The sequence below is a fragment of the Peromyscus leucopus genome, chromosome 1 (assembly GCF_004664715.2).
Source record: "Peromyscus leucopus breed LL Stock chromosome 1, UCI_PerLeu_2.1, whole genome shotgun sequence".
Lineage (NCBI taxonomy): Eukaryota > Metazoa > Chordata > Mammalia > Rodentia > Cricetidae > Peromyscus > Peromyscus leucopus.
In genome coordinates, this window is record NC_051063.1 from 184,546,427 (window position 1) to 184,558,112 (window position 11,686).

General features: G+C 54.4%; 1 protein-coding gene across 2 annotated transcripts; it reads right to left on the bottom strand.

The window, feature by feature from the left end:
* Positions 1 to 2,889: 2,889 nt before the first annotated feature.
* LOC114687714 (isochorismatase domain-containing protein 2A) lies at positions 2,890 to 11,458 on the bottom strand. 2 transcript variants are annotated; one of them, XM_028862332.2, is made up of 6 exons: positions 11,355 to 11,458; positions 6,387 to 6,527; positions 6,080 to 6,289; positions 5,839 to 5,909; positions 5,633 to 5,750; positions 2,890 to 3,289 (listed from the first exon to the last, which is right to left on the bottom strand). In XM_028862332.2, the coding sequence occupies exons 2-6, from the start codon at positions 6,522 to 6,524 to the stop codon at positions 3,197 to 3,199; spliced, it is 630 nt and encodes a 209-aa protein (XP_028718165.1). In that variant the 5' UTR covers positions 6,525 to 6,527; positions 11,355 to 11,458; the 3' UTR covers positions 2,890 to 3,196. The 2 variants fall into 2 exon arrangements, with proteins under 2 accessions (XP_028718165.1, XP_028718164.1); XM_028862331.2 differs by having other exon boundaries at positions 11,299 to 11,431.
* Between the last annotated feature and the right edge of the window lie 228 nt (positions 11,459 to 11,686).

Sequence of the window (11,686 nt, forward strand, 5' to 3'; positions counted from 1 at the left end):
AACCTGTTCACGACCCAGTCCAAACCCACCTCAAACTCTCTCCCCTTGACAGACCTGAGGATAGATATAGCTCAGTTGGTGGAGCGCTTGCCTGACATGCAAGAGGCCCCGGGGTCCATCCCCAGAACCCGTAACCCTGTAAAATAAACCAATCCCAGGCTACCTCGGTGTACCACAGCCCAGAGCTCTGCTCCCAGACCCAGGGCCGCCACCTCTGTCCGCTTTGAGGACCGCTTGCACTCCCTGCCCATGAATTTTCCTTTCTCCCTTCCCGGAACAGGCTGCTACACACACACACACACACACACACACACACACTTCCTTCTCGGCCTGGTGTCTGCTCTCTCAATAGTCCCCCAATTCCACTGAGCACCACTTTGGGCCAGGCCCAGGACTTGCTGTTAGTATGCTGAAACAGAGTCGGCAAGATCCCCACCTCTCAGAGCTCAAGCCGTGTGTGTGTGTGTGTGTGTGTGTGTGTGTGTGTGTGTGTGTGTAGACATGGAACCCTCAGAGACCGTTGGCAGCAAGATGAAGTCCCAACTTCTGATTGGAACAAGTGGGATATAAATAAAGTGTGCTGTTGACTGAGCGGCTACTGGGCATGGAGCGATCAGGGAAGGTCTGGGATGCTGAGCAGAATCAGGCTGTAGGGAGGCGTGGGGTCCAGGACCAGGATCGGCACAGCCAAGGCCCTGAGGTGGGACTCTGGGGGAACTAGGGAGGCCAGTGTGGCTGGAGGCTCCTGAGTGTGTAGAGGGAGGTGAGGCCCATCATGAGTTGGGGAGAATCTGGACTTGGTTTTTATTTATTTGTATTTCTTTAAGACAGTGCTGGGATTCCAGGCCTGCGCTGTCATGTGTCCCTCTCATCTCTGAGGGTCTGAATGTCCCTCACAGATACGATCTACTCTTTCTGTCCTGCTCAGGGCAAGCCCTGCCTTTCTGAGTGTACAGACATGTGTCTCTTTGTCCTAGACACGCATTCTTGGGTTTGGGGGATGGCCTGGGGTGGGGTGGGGCTGCTGTCCTGTCCTCCAGCTCCCGGGGCCCCCAAAGGGAGGCCTGGGATTCCTCCCTGAGGAGCTGCAGGGAGTGAAATCCAGATGTCTGGAGAGCTGGAATCCAGGCTCAGACTCAAAGCTGGCCACGGGGAGCCACTGCTGGTCTAGGGCAGCGTCCTCTTGCCAGCCCAGCCTCAGCCGCTGACTTTCATCCTGGGCTCCCAGGAGGAGCCCACAGCATCCGCCTGCTCTGCCAAGCCAGGCAGGACCCGAGCGCACTAGTGTGTGGCTTGGGGATGCTCCACGAGGGGGCGCCAGTGTCTCTGAATCGCTCAGGCTGGGTGAAGACCTGCATGCACACAGGCATGGGCTGACAGGCAGGCATTCAGCAGTCTCCCCTCACCTGTCTTGAGTCCCCCAACGGTGTGGAGAGGTGGGGACGGTGGTTAATTCAGTTATTCAACAACGACAACAACAAAAAAAGTGCTGAACACATATGTGTAGAGTCTGAGGATGCGGCCGCCAGCAAGATTGTTCCTGGAGGAGCTGGGGGCGAGGAAATGAGAAAATGCCGGCAAAGGAGGGACACTGAGGGCCCCAAGGCACAGGATACGGGGTGGGGCAGAGCTGCTGCTTCCGTGAGAACACCCTCTCTGTGGGTGTCACATGTCCATGGCAGCCACGGTGGTCCTCAGTTTTCAAGGCCAGCAGTATCTACACCCTACCAACTCAGTCCTAAGGGGCTTGACCAAGTGACCTGTGATCCCAGCTGGGTGTCTTCCCTATATCAGGGTTCTCCAGAGGAACGGAAACAGGATGAACAGGATCAAGTATCTACCCCGTAGTCAGTGGACTGATCGTCCTACAAAGTCATCGGCAGATAGACAGGGACAGACACACTGACGCAGCTACCTCTCGCTAGAGGTTGTGAAGAATTAGTTCATGGGAGAGACTGTGGAGTCTGAGAGGTGCCAGGAAATCCAGAGATTTCCTCCCTCCCTCCCCATGTAATCTGAGGTCTCTGTTTCTAGTTTAGTTGAGTCACTCTTGGTCTTCAGATATCACACAGAAAAAAAACCCTCATTTTAATTGCGTGCCGTTCTGAGTAGTCTGACAAAATCTTATGCTGTCCACTCCTCATTGTTCGAAGACAAGTTCTTCGTCTAGTGTGTCCATGCTGTATATGCTACCCCCCTGTTAATCACTTAGGAACCATCTCAGTTATCAGGACAGCCCAGTGTCAGAGTGCTGGTGTTCCTGTAACCCTTATTTCACCCGCTGAGAGTGGAGCCAGGGTATGAAAAGGCAAACTCATCTGAGAGACTTTCCTCTGAGAAAACAGCACATCTGTCTCTTCAGGGACATCTCCAACACCCTGGTGTCTCCACTACAACCTAGGGTTCTCCTTCATAGCTTCATGGGTTGTCCATTCAGGGGCTCCATGGAGGAAACCTGTCCCTGCCACACACTGCCTGGTCTTCCAGGCTCTTCTCTGGCACCTGGTGCAAGCCTGCATGATGCTGTGAAGCTGAAAGGGTGCTCTTTCCATTGTTTAGGGGAATGTTTCCCCAGGTTTAGTCGTGTGGGCAGTCAGAGGCCTCTGCAGCTGTGGTAACAGGGGCCCAGCTCCCTCTCAGGGTGGCAGAACTTGGTCTCACAGGCCTGCAGAACGCAGGAGTTGTGGAGGCGAGCCAGCAGGAGTGGGCTGAGTACCACCTGAGATGGGGACGGACAGAAACTCCTACTTCAAGACGCACCTGCGGCCTGCCGTGCAGATGTGGCCTGTGTCTAGTCCCAGCTTGGGGCTGGGAAGAGGCAACCCCCTTCTCCTCACCTCATCTCATCCTCTTCTCCCACCTGCACACCCCAGTAGCCCCTCATAATGGTTTGGTCCACAGCCACATCAACGTTTATTTGGAGTCTGGGTCCCAGTCTGTGACACTTCTTTGCCCTTTGGTTTCCACCTCGTGAGGGGAACCTGAGCAGACTCCCTCATCCACCTCTCCTCAGTCCACCCCATGCCCACACCCCTTCCAGCACTCAGAGTTCATTAGCATTTCCAGGACCAGTTCTTTAAGCAGGAGGCATAGCACCCCTCCCCCACCACAGGGCACCCCTCCCCCACCACAGGGCAGGCCTCCAGGTGGACTCTTGCGATTCAGAGAGGAGGGAAAATGATGCTCCCATCTCAAGTCAGGGTCTGGAGTCCAGCAAGAGGGGGTTCTGGCCTTGGAAGAGGCCCAGCAGCCCGCTGTCTGGGACTGGCTCCTTAATGATCTTCTGGATCTGCAGGCAGAGGAGGTCTGGGTCAGAAGTCAAGAACTGCCCATCTCCCTGGTCCTCCTGGCAGCCTTCCCCAGCCAACCACTCTCCTGGAAAGTTTTCCTGGGGGCTGGAGAGATGGCTCAGCCATTCAGAGCATTTTCTGTTCTTGCAGAGGACCTGGGCTCAGTTCCCACCATCCACACAGCCGCTCACAAGTCTCTGTTACTCCAGGTTCAAGGATCCCGTGCCCTGGACTGGACTCTTTGGGCACTGCACATGTGGTACACAAGACGTACACACGGGCAAAGCATCCACATCCATAAAGGAAAATAATGTTTTAAAATAAGTGTTCCTGGGCTAGGCATGGAGGCGAAGGCACACCTTTAATCCCAGCACTTGGGAGGCAGAGGCTGCCATATCTCTGAACTTGAAGTCAGTCTGATCATAAATTAGAGTTCCAGATCAGCCATGGTTACATAGTAAGTCTAGCCTTTTTTTTTTTTTTCCCAGAGCTGAGGACCAAACCCAGGGCCTTGCACTTGCTAGGCAAATGCTCTACCACTGAGCTAAATACCCAACCCCAAGTCTTGTCTTTTAAAAAGAGAAAAAAGAGGGCTGGAGAGATGGCTCAGAGGTTAAGAGCACTGGCTGCTCTTCCAGAGGTCCTGAGTTCAATTCCCAGCACCCACATGGTGGCTCACAGCCACCTGTAGTGAGATCTGGTGCCCTCTTCTGGCCTTCAGACATGCAGGCAGAACACTGTACACATGATAAAAAAATCTTTAAAAAAATATTAAAGAAAGGAAAAAGAAAAGTTTCTCTGGGGAGAATGCTCAGTGCATAGAGCATGTGTACAAGTGTGAAGACCCAAGTTCAGATGGCCAGAACCCACATAAAAGCTGAAGACAGAGACAGAGGAACCCCAGGAAGCCGGCTGGTGAGACCAGCCACATCCTCCAGCTCCAGGTTCCACAGAGAGACCCTGCCTTCATGTACAAGGTGGAAGAGTAATCAAGGAAGATTCTAGACCCCAACCTCAGGCTCCACATGCGTGTACACACATGCTCACCACACACGTGCTCACATACACCCACTCTACACACAAGCACTCAAAGATGGAAGAAAAAAAACGGTGTTCCTTTTCATCCGCTTCTCACCTATCCTGCCTGGCTGAGCTAATCACCCGCCATCTTGGTCTGCTCAGTTGCCTTGGACCACTAATGACGGACGGCTCTGTCTTAGGGCCTCTTGCCTACACCTTCCCTTCTTCACTCATCTTTCCCGTCATTCCTTTAGGCCTTCGGCTCCCACACAGGTCCAGACTGTGACCATGAACTCTCAACTCATTCACACAAGTCCCTCATGGTTGAACAGGAGTAACTAACCACATTACCTTCACCAGTTCATCTCCAGACAACCAAACCAAAAACGTGAATCCCGCATCGCCACTTCCTCGTCCCAGTTAAGTCCCACAGCTGATTCCAGGGGACCCGGGGGACCTCCTAGCTGGCCACACATCTCTGTTCTGCGCCACCTAATGTAATATTGCTATTTCAGCCTGCCCTGCACCTGGGTGTTTTCCAGAAGCCCAAAGAAACAATATTTCTCAGTAAGGCGTAACAGTGCAGAACTGTAGTCAGAGTGCTCAGGAGGCTGAGGCAGGAAACTGCCATGAGTTCGAGGCCAGCCTGGGCTACCAAGTGAGTTCCAGGAAAGGTACAAAGCTACACAGAGAAACCTTGTCTCGGAAAAATAAAAAAATAAAAAAAATAAACAAAAAAATAATGAACACAAAGGGCTGGCAAGGTGGCCCAGTGAACGAGGCACCTGTCTTCAAGCCTGACCTGTGTTCTGTCCTGGGAACCAATATGGGTGAAGCCAAGAGCTGACGTCCTCACGGTGAACCTGACCTCCATCTGTATGCTGTGGCGCTCTCTCCCTCTCTCACAGACAGACAGACAGACACACACACACACACACACACACACACTAAAGTGTAAATAATATAGGAAGCCCTGTACAGAGTTCTAAAAGAAAAAAAGGAAAGAAGGAAAGAAAGAAAGAAAGAAAGAAAGAAAGAAAGAAAGAAAGAAAGAAAGAAAGAAAGAAAGAAAGAGAAAGAGAGAGAGAAAGAAGAGAAAGAAAGAAAGCTGAAAGAAAGAGAGAGAGAGAAAGAAAGAGAGAGAAAGCCAGCCAGGCGCAGCAGGGCTGTAATCCCAGCACTTGGGAGGCAGAGATTCGAAGGACAGATGTTTAAAGTCACCCCTGACTACACAGCGTGTCCAAGGCCAATGTGGCACACAGGACACCCTTTATCAAAAAGGAGGGAGCCTTCCATTCACAGAAGCCCAAAGGGCCCAATACCTCCTTGAACTGGGGGTGGGCAGCGTCCCTCACAAGCTGCAGAATGAGCGATTCGCTGGTGGAGAGGAACGCTCCGCTCTGCCTCATGCGGGCCAGTGCCACCAGCCGGTCCACCTGGCTACAGGAGAGAGGGGGAGAGCGGGCAGGCGTCCATGCCGCGGGGGCCTGGCACACACGGAGGGCCACCCCCACAGAGACCCTCTCACCTGCGAGAAGAGCAGGCGTCCACCACCACGTGGACCTGCAGTCCCCGGTCCAGGAGGTCCAGGGCCGTGTTCTAAGGGCAGAGAGGTCCGGGTCCAGACCCAGAGCACAAACTGGGCTCCCTCCCAGCGAGGGACTGGGGAGCCCCGCCAGAACTGGGGACTTGGAATGAGGATGAGGAGGCTCGGCCAGGGCCCCAGGGCAGGAAGGAGGACCAGGAGGTGAGGACAGGCGGGGTCTCACCAAGATGCAGACTTGGGTCTCAATGCCACAGAGCAGCACGGACTGCAGCTGGCGCCGGCCATCCAGCTCCTTCTGTAAGGTGGGCACCATGCTGAAGCATGTCTTACTCACTGGCCTAATGCCCTGAGCGCCCAGCTCGGGCACTGTGGGGCCCAGGCCTTGTGGGTACTGCTCCGTCAGCAGGACAGGGACATCCAGCAGCCGGGCCACCTACATGGGAAAAGAAACCCGGGACTGGACTCCTGGGGTCTGGGGGAGGAGGGCTTGGGCCTGAAGCCCCGGGTCTGGAAAAGAGCGTCGTTCGTACCTTCAGCATTCGAGCGGCCACCGACACGATCTGTGGGAAGTAGGCTATGCTGGGACGAAACTTCTCCTGCAGGTCGCATAGGAACAGGATGGAGGACTCCGGGAGGATCCGGCCCAGGCTAGCCCTGGCTGCGGCCATGGTCTGGGGGTGGGCAGAGGGACAGTAGGCAGGGTCAGGTGGGGACTGTGGGGACTCGAGGGAAGTCTTTAGAACACGCGTACTTTTGACATGTGCAGGACCATGTCCAGAGCGGAACCCTCAGACCCGTGGGAAATGGGCAAAGCCTTCACCCGGTGAGGCTCAGAGGGATGGCCAAGACTCTTTCGGGTCTGAGTGTGAATACTGACGATGTGCGCAGGAAATGTCCACAGAAGCCTTGTTCCTCCGCTCCTGAAGACTGCCTGCCCCCTACAGAGACCGCTCTAAGATCTGCTAAACCTGTCCCCTTGTTTATCTGTGTGTACTAACTGCTGCCCTGTTCAACTGTATAATAAATACACTGAGGTTGCAGGGGTGTGCGTGCGTGCGTGCGTGCGTGCGTGCGTGCATGTGTGCTGGGGCTTCTTCACTAGGTACTGCACAGTGCCGTCCACCTAACCTCAGTTTTCATGAGCTTGTGTCCCTCTGGCTGTCTTTTCTTCATGCCCTTGCGGCCCCAGGACGGGCAGCCACCGGAGCTTTTCACAATGCAGCAGGGAATGAGGCTCAAGGACTCATCCCGGGGTCACACACTTGGTTCTGTGGTCCCTGCAGGCCTGCTCCCACCTCCAGGCCTAAGACTTGCTCCCTCCCTCCCTCCTCCCCTGATTATAGGTGAGGCTACTTCCCCAGGAAGGGGTCTCTGGGCGGACGCAGGTATCTGCCTCCGCCCCGGGGTCACCCTCCACCAACCCCTCCCCCCAGCGGCCTCCCTTCTTGCACAGAGGTCGTACAGCATCAACAAGTACTTTTCTCACTTTCTACCTGTCACTAGTGGAGCCCATCGAGGCCTCCACCCCTGGGGAAACTGAGGCCTGAGCAGTAAGGTGACCTGCCCAGGGGCATACAGATCTGGAACGCTATCTTTGAAATAAAAAAAAAGAGCCATGGAGTCTTGCTATGTAGCCCAGGATGGCCTTAAACTTACAATCCTTCAGCATCAGCCTCCTGAGTTCTGGGCTAATAAGCATGTGCCACCATGTCAGGCTCTTTGAGACCCTTAAGCCTGGCTCTGCCTCCTGAGTGCTGGGATTAAAGGCGTGCATCACCGCCGCCTGGCAATAAAATTTAAGTGTAAATGCACAGGGGGAGCATTCATGTGTGTGCCCATGACCACTGACCTAGGTCGGTACAGAGCATTTTTATCACTGCAAGTAGAAATCCTGCATTAACTAAGTCACTTCAAGCCCCTCCCTCCCCGTCCCCTGGCTGACGGAGTCTGTGGCTTCCTTCGCCTGTCCTGGCCATTTCTTTTTGTATCTGTGCATGTGTTGGGGGGTGAGGGGGTGTGGGCATACACGTGACCGATTGTGGAAGCCAGAGGACAACATCTGATGATCCTCGGGTGCTGTCCTTTTTGTTACGTGTGTGTGTGTGTGTGTGTGTGTGTGTGTGTGTGTGTGTGTGTGTGTGTCCGCAGCAGGATGTCCAGGATCTTCCTCTATTGCCCTTCACTTTATTGGCTTAGACAAGGTCTCTACTAAACCAGATTCTCTCTGCCCTCCACTGCTGGGGCCACAAGAACATGCAACCATGCCCAGCCTTTTATATCAGTGTGGGGATTCGAACCCACGACGGCTTTCTACATGGTGTCCACGCCTGTCCAGCATGCACTTTGCTGAAGGAGCCATCTTCAAGTGGTTAAATTTGTTTTATAGGTACTCCCCCACAATTTAAAAGAGAAAGGGGGGCTGGAGAGATGGCTCAGTGGTTAAGAGCACTGACAGCTCTTCTAGAGGACCTGGGTTCAATTCCCAGCACCCACGTGTCCGCTCACAACTCTCTGTAACTCCAAGATCTGGAATGTATGCAGGCAAAACGCCAATGCAGATAAAATAAAATAAATTTTTTAATTATTAAAAAAATAAGAGAGAGAGAAAGAACACACAAGTCTGGTGAAGCCACCTGCCCAGCAACACTTTTACAAGAGAGAAACCTGTGTGCCGAAGGCCCGATCACGCTTCCCGGCTTCCCCCGCGTGGTGTCTGTACACCCACGGGGTCTGAGGTGTGGCACGTGTGGGCCAGTGTTGCCAGGAGGCTGTGTTGGGGCTGGGTCCTCAAACTGCTCTGTAACCGGGGTTCCCACTGGGCCTTCTCTGCAGCTCTTTCCATGGTCTGTGTGCAGACCTGTTTGTATTCATTCACCATGCATCCACTCAGTGGGATACGGGGACCCAGCAGAGGAGGTGGGGACCCAGCAGAGGGGTGGGGACCCAGCATAGGGGGTGGGGACCCAGCAGAGGGGACACAGAGGGAGGTGGGGACCCAGCAGAGGAGGTGGGGACCCAGCAGAGGGGTGGGGACCCAGCAGAGAAGGTGGGGACCCAGCAGAGGGGTGGGGACCCAGCAGAGGAGGTGGGGACCCAGCAGAGGGGACACAGAGGGAGGTGGGGACCCAGCAGAGGGGGGTACTGAGGGAGGTGGGGACCCAGCAGAGGAGGTGGGGACCCAGCAGAGGGGACACAGAGGGAGGTGGGGACCCAGCAAAAGGGGGTACAGAGAAGGACTGCTGAGCAACAGACTTTTTTTAAGCTATGTGGTAAGGACCCAGATATTTGTTATTATAAAAACTCAGGCTAGGTGTGCTGGTATAGGCCTTTAATTCCAGCATTCACGTGGCATAGACAGGTGGATCTCTGTGAGTTCGAGACCAGCCTGGTCTACAGAGTGAGTTCCAGGACAGCTAGGGCCACAGAGAGAGACCTTGTATCAAAACAAACAGACAACAAAAAACCTCTAGGGTCTGGGGCTGGGACTCAGTTGTTGGAGTGCTTGCCTAACATACACAAAACCCTGTGCTCCATCTCCAAACCTGCACACCCTGGGCATGGTGGCGCGTGCCTGCATCCTGGTACTAGGGAGATGGAGGCAGGAGATGAGAAGACTTAAATCTTCAATTACATATTGAGTTCCAGGCCAGCCTGGGCACTATGAGACCTGGTCTCACCCGCCCATCAATCTATCAATGTGTCTGTCATAAGATATACATTCTCCCCAGGCCTGGTGGTGCACACCTTCAATCCCAGCATTGGAGAGGCAGAGGTAGGTGGATCTCTGAGTTGGAGGCCAGCCTGGGCTCTTTGAGACCTGGCCTCACCCGCCCATCAATCTATCAATGTACCTGTCCTAAGAAATATGTTCCCCTGGGGCGAGAGAGGTGAGGACCCAGGTTCGGTTCCTAGCACCAACATCAGGGTGACTTAAAACCTCCTGTAACTCCAGTTCTAGGAGATCCAATGCCCTCTGGCCTCCGTGGGCACCAGCGTGCACATGCTGCGCATAAAACCCATGCAGGCACACACATAAATAAAAGCAATAAGTAAATCTTAAAAAAAAAAATATATCCTGTTTGTATGTGTGCACGTGTGCGGAGGCCAGAGGTCAGTGACAGGGTCTCTTGTTGAAGCTGGAGCTTATAGACTCATAGTCGGGCTGGCCAATGAGCTGGGGGGGGGGGAGTCACCTCTTTGTACTCTGTTTCCCTTGCCCCAAAACTGGAGTCACAGATGCACACTGACTGCTACCCGGCTTCCAGCATGAGTACTGGGGATTCGAACTCAGGTCCTCACGCTGTGTGCAGGCCCTTTCCCGACGGAGCCATCTCCTGGTCTCAGGTAATACAGCCTATCTGTAAAAATCTGTCGATTTTAATAAGGTGGGTTTTTGTGTCATGGGCCTGTCAACCTAACTACTCCTTGGGAGGCTGAGACAGGAGGATCCAAAGTTCAAGTCTAGCCTGGTCAATGTAGTGAGATTTTTGTCTCAAAAAAAAAAAAAAAAAAAAAAGTAAAAAGAAGGCTGGGGCATGTGGTCAGTCTACAGTGACTGCTTAGCATGTGAGGAGGCTGAAGTTCAACCCGATGTGGGCGTGGACATCTGTAATCCCAGTTCCCCCTAGAAGACCGCAACGGTGACCACTATCTCGGCCACACCACCGCAGGCTGGTTTCAATAACAGAGGGCCTTATGCAAATCTCCAATTTATTCTTCACCCAACACCTGTTACACGTTGCACAGTCTTATGTATTAATTTATTTAAAAGGCAAGGTCTCGCTAAGTACCCCTGGCTGGCTTCCAAGGCTTGGCTCAGTCCCTGGCAAACTCAGGTCTCCCGAGTGCTGCTGGCATTACAAGCATGTCTCACCATGCCCGGAACCTTTATTCCAATTTTATAATACCTTCTATTTCATTAAAAAAAAAAAGTTCGGGCCAGCTGGGTATGATAGGAAGACGATGTGGGACCCGGGGTGAGAGCTTGGGACAGAAAATAACCAATCCGAGAGAGGGAATGAGTTGCGGAGGGCGGGTAAGAAGGGGGTGTGTGTGTCTGGATGGAGATGGAGTTGAGGACTTTGGGGAGGTTCTGGAAGGAGCCCTCGGTGGGGGAGGCCTGTCCTAGGCTGAGGTGAGTGGCCTCCTGCTGAGGGGTTGGGGTGAGGCTGTTTAATTCGGCAAGTGGCAACTGGACACTACTACCGGAACCCAGATTTCCGGGCTGTGTGACCCTGGAGTGAGTTTCACTCCCTCTCTGGGCATCCATTTCTTCCTGGAAGAGATGAGGATGGGAGTCGCGCTCTCCCGGGGTCTGATACCAAACTTAGCTCTGGAGAGGGTTCGAGTCCCTGCCTGGCGGTCCACTCGGTGACCAGCTGGAGTCGGATACCCCGCAAGGCTTCCGTTTCCCGGTCTGCAGGGAGGGGTGGTCGGACTTACCCGGTGGTACCAGGTTCGAGTCCAGCCAGCCCCTCCAACAGGTGCCTTCTGCTCACCTTCGCCACGGGACCGTCACGGTTTCCGGGCTGGGTCACCGTTTGCCCGGCCTTGGACACGTGGTGTCTGCCCCTCCCTCCCGAGCAGGCCAATCGGTCCCGAGCCTCTGCGGCGCCCCGTGAGGGGCGGGGCGGCGAAGGCGTGTCATCGCCAGAGTCTGATTGGCGCGCAGGAGCGCGGTGGGGCGGGGTGATGGCGTCTCGGACCAATGGGGAGCCGACAAGGGCGTGAGTGGCGGCCAGGGCAGGGAGCGGAGTCTAACTGGGAACGTGGGTGGAGACTGCCAGGATGGCCCTGCCAGGGAGTTGTTGCAGAGAGGCGCGCTTTAGGC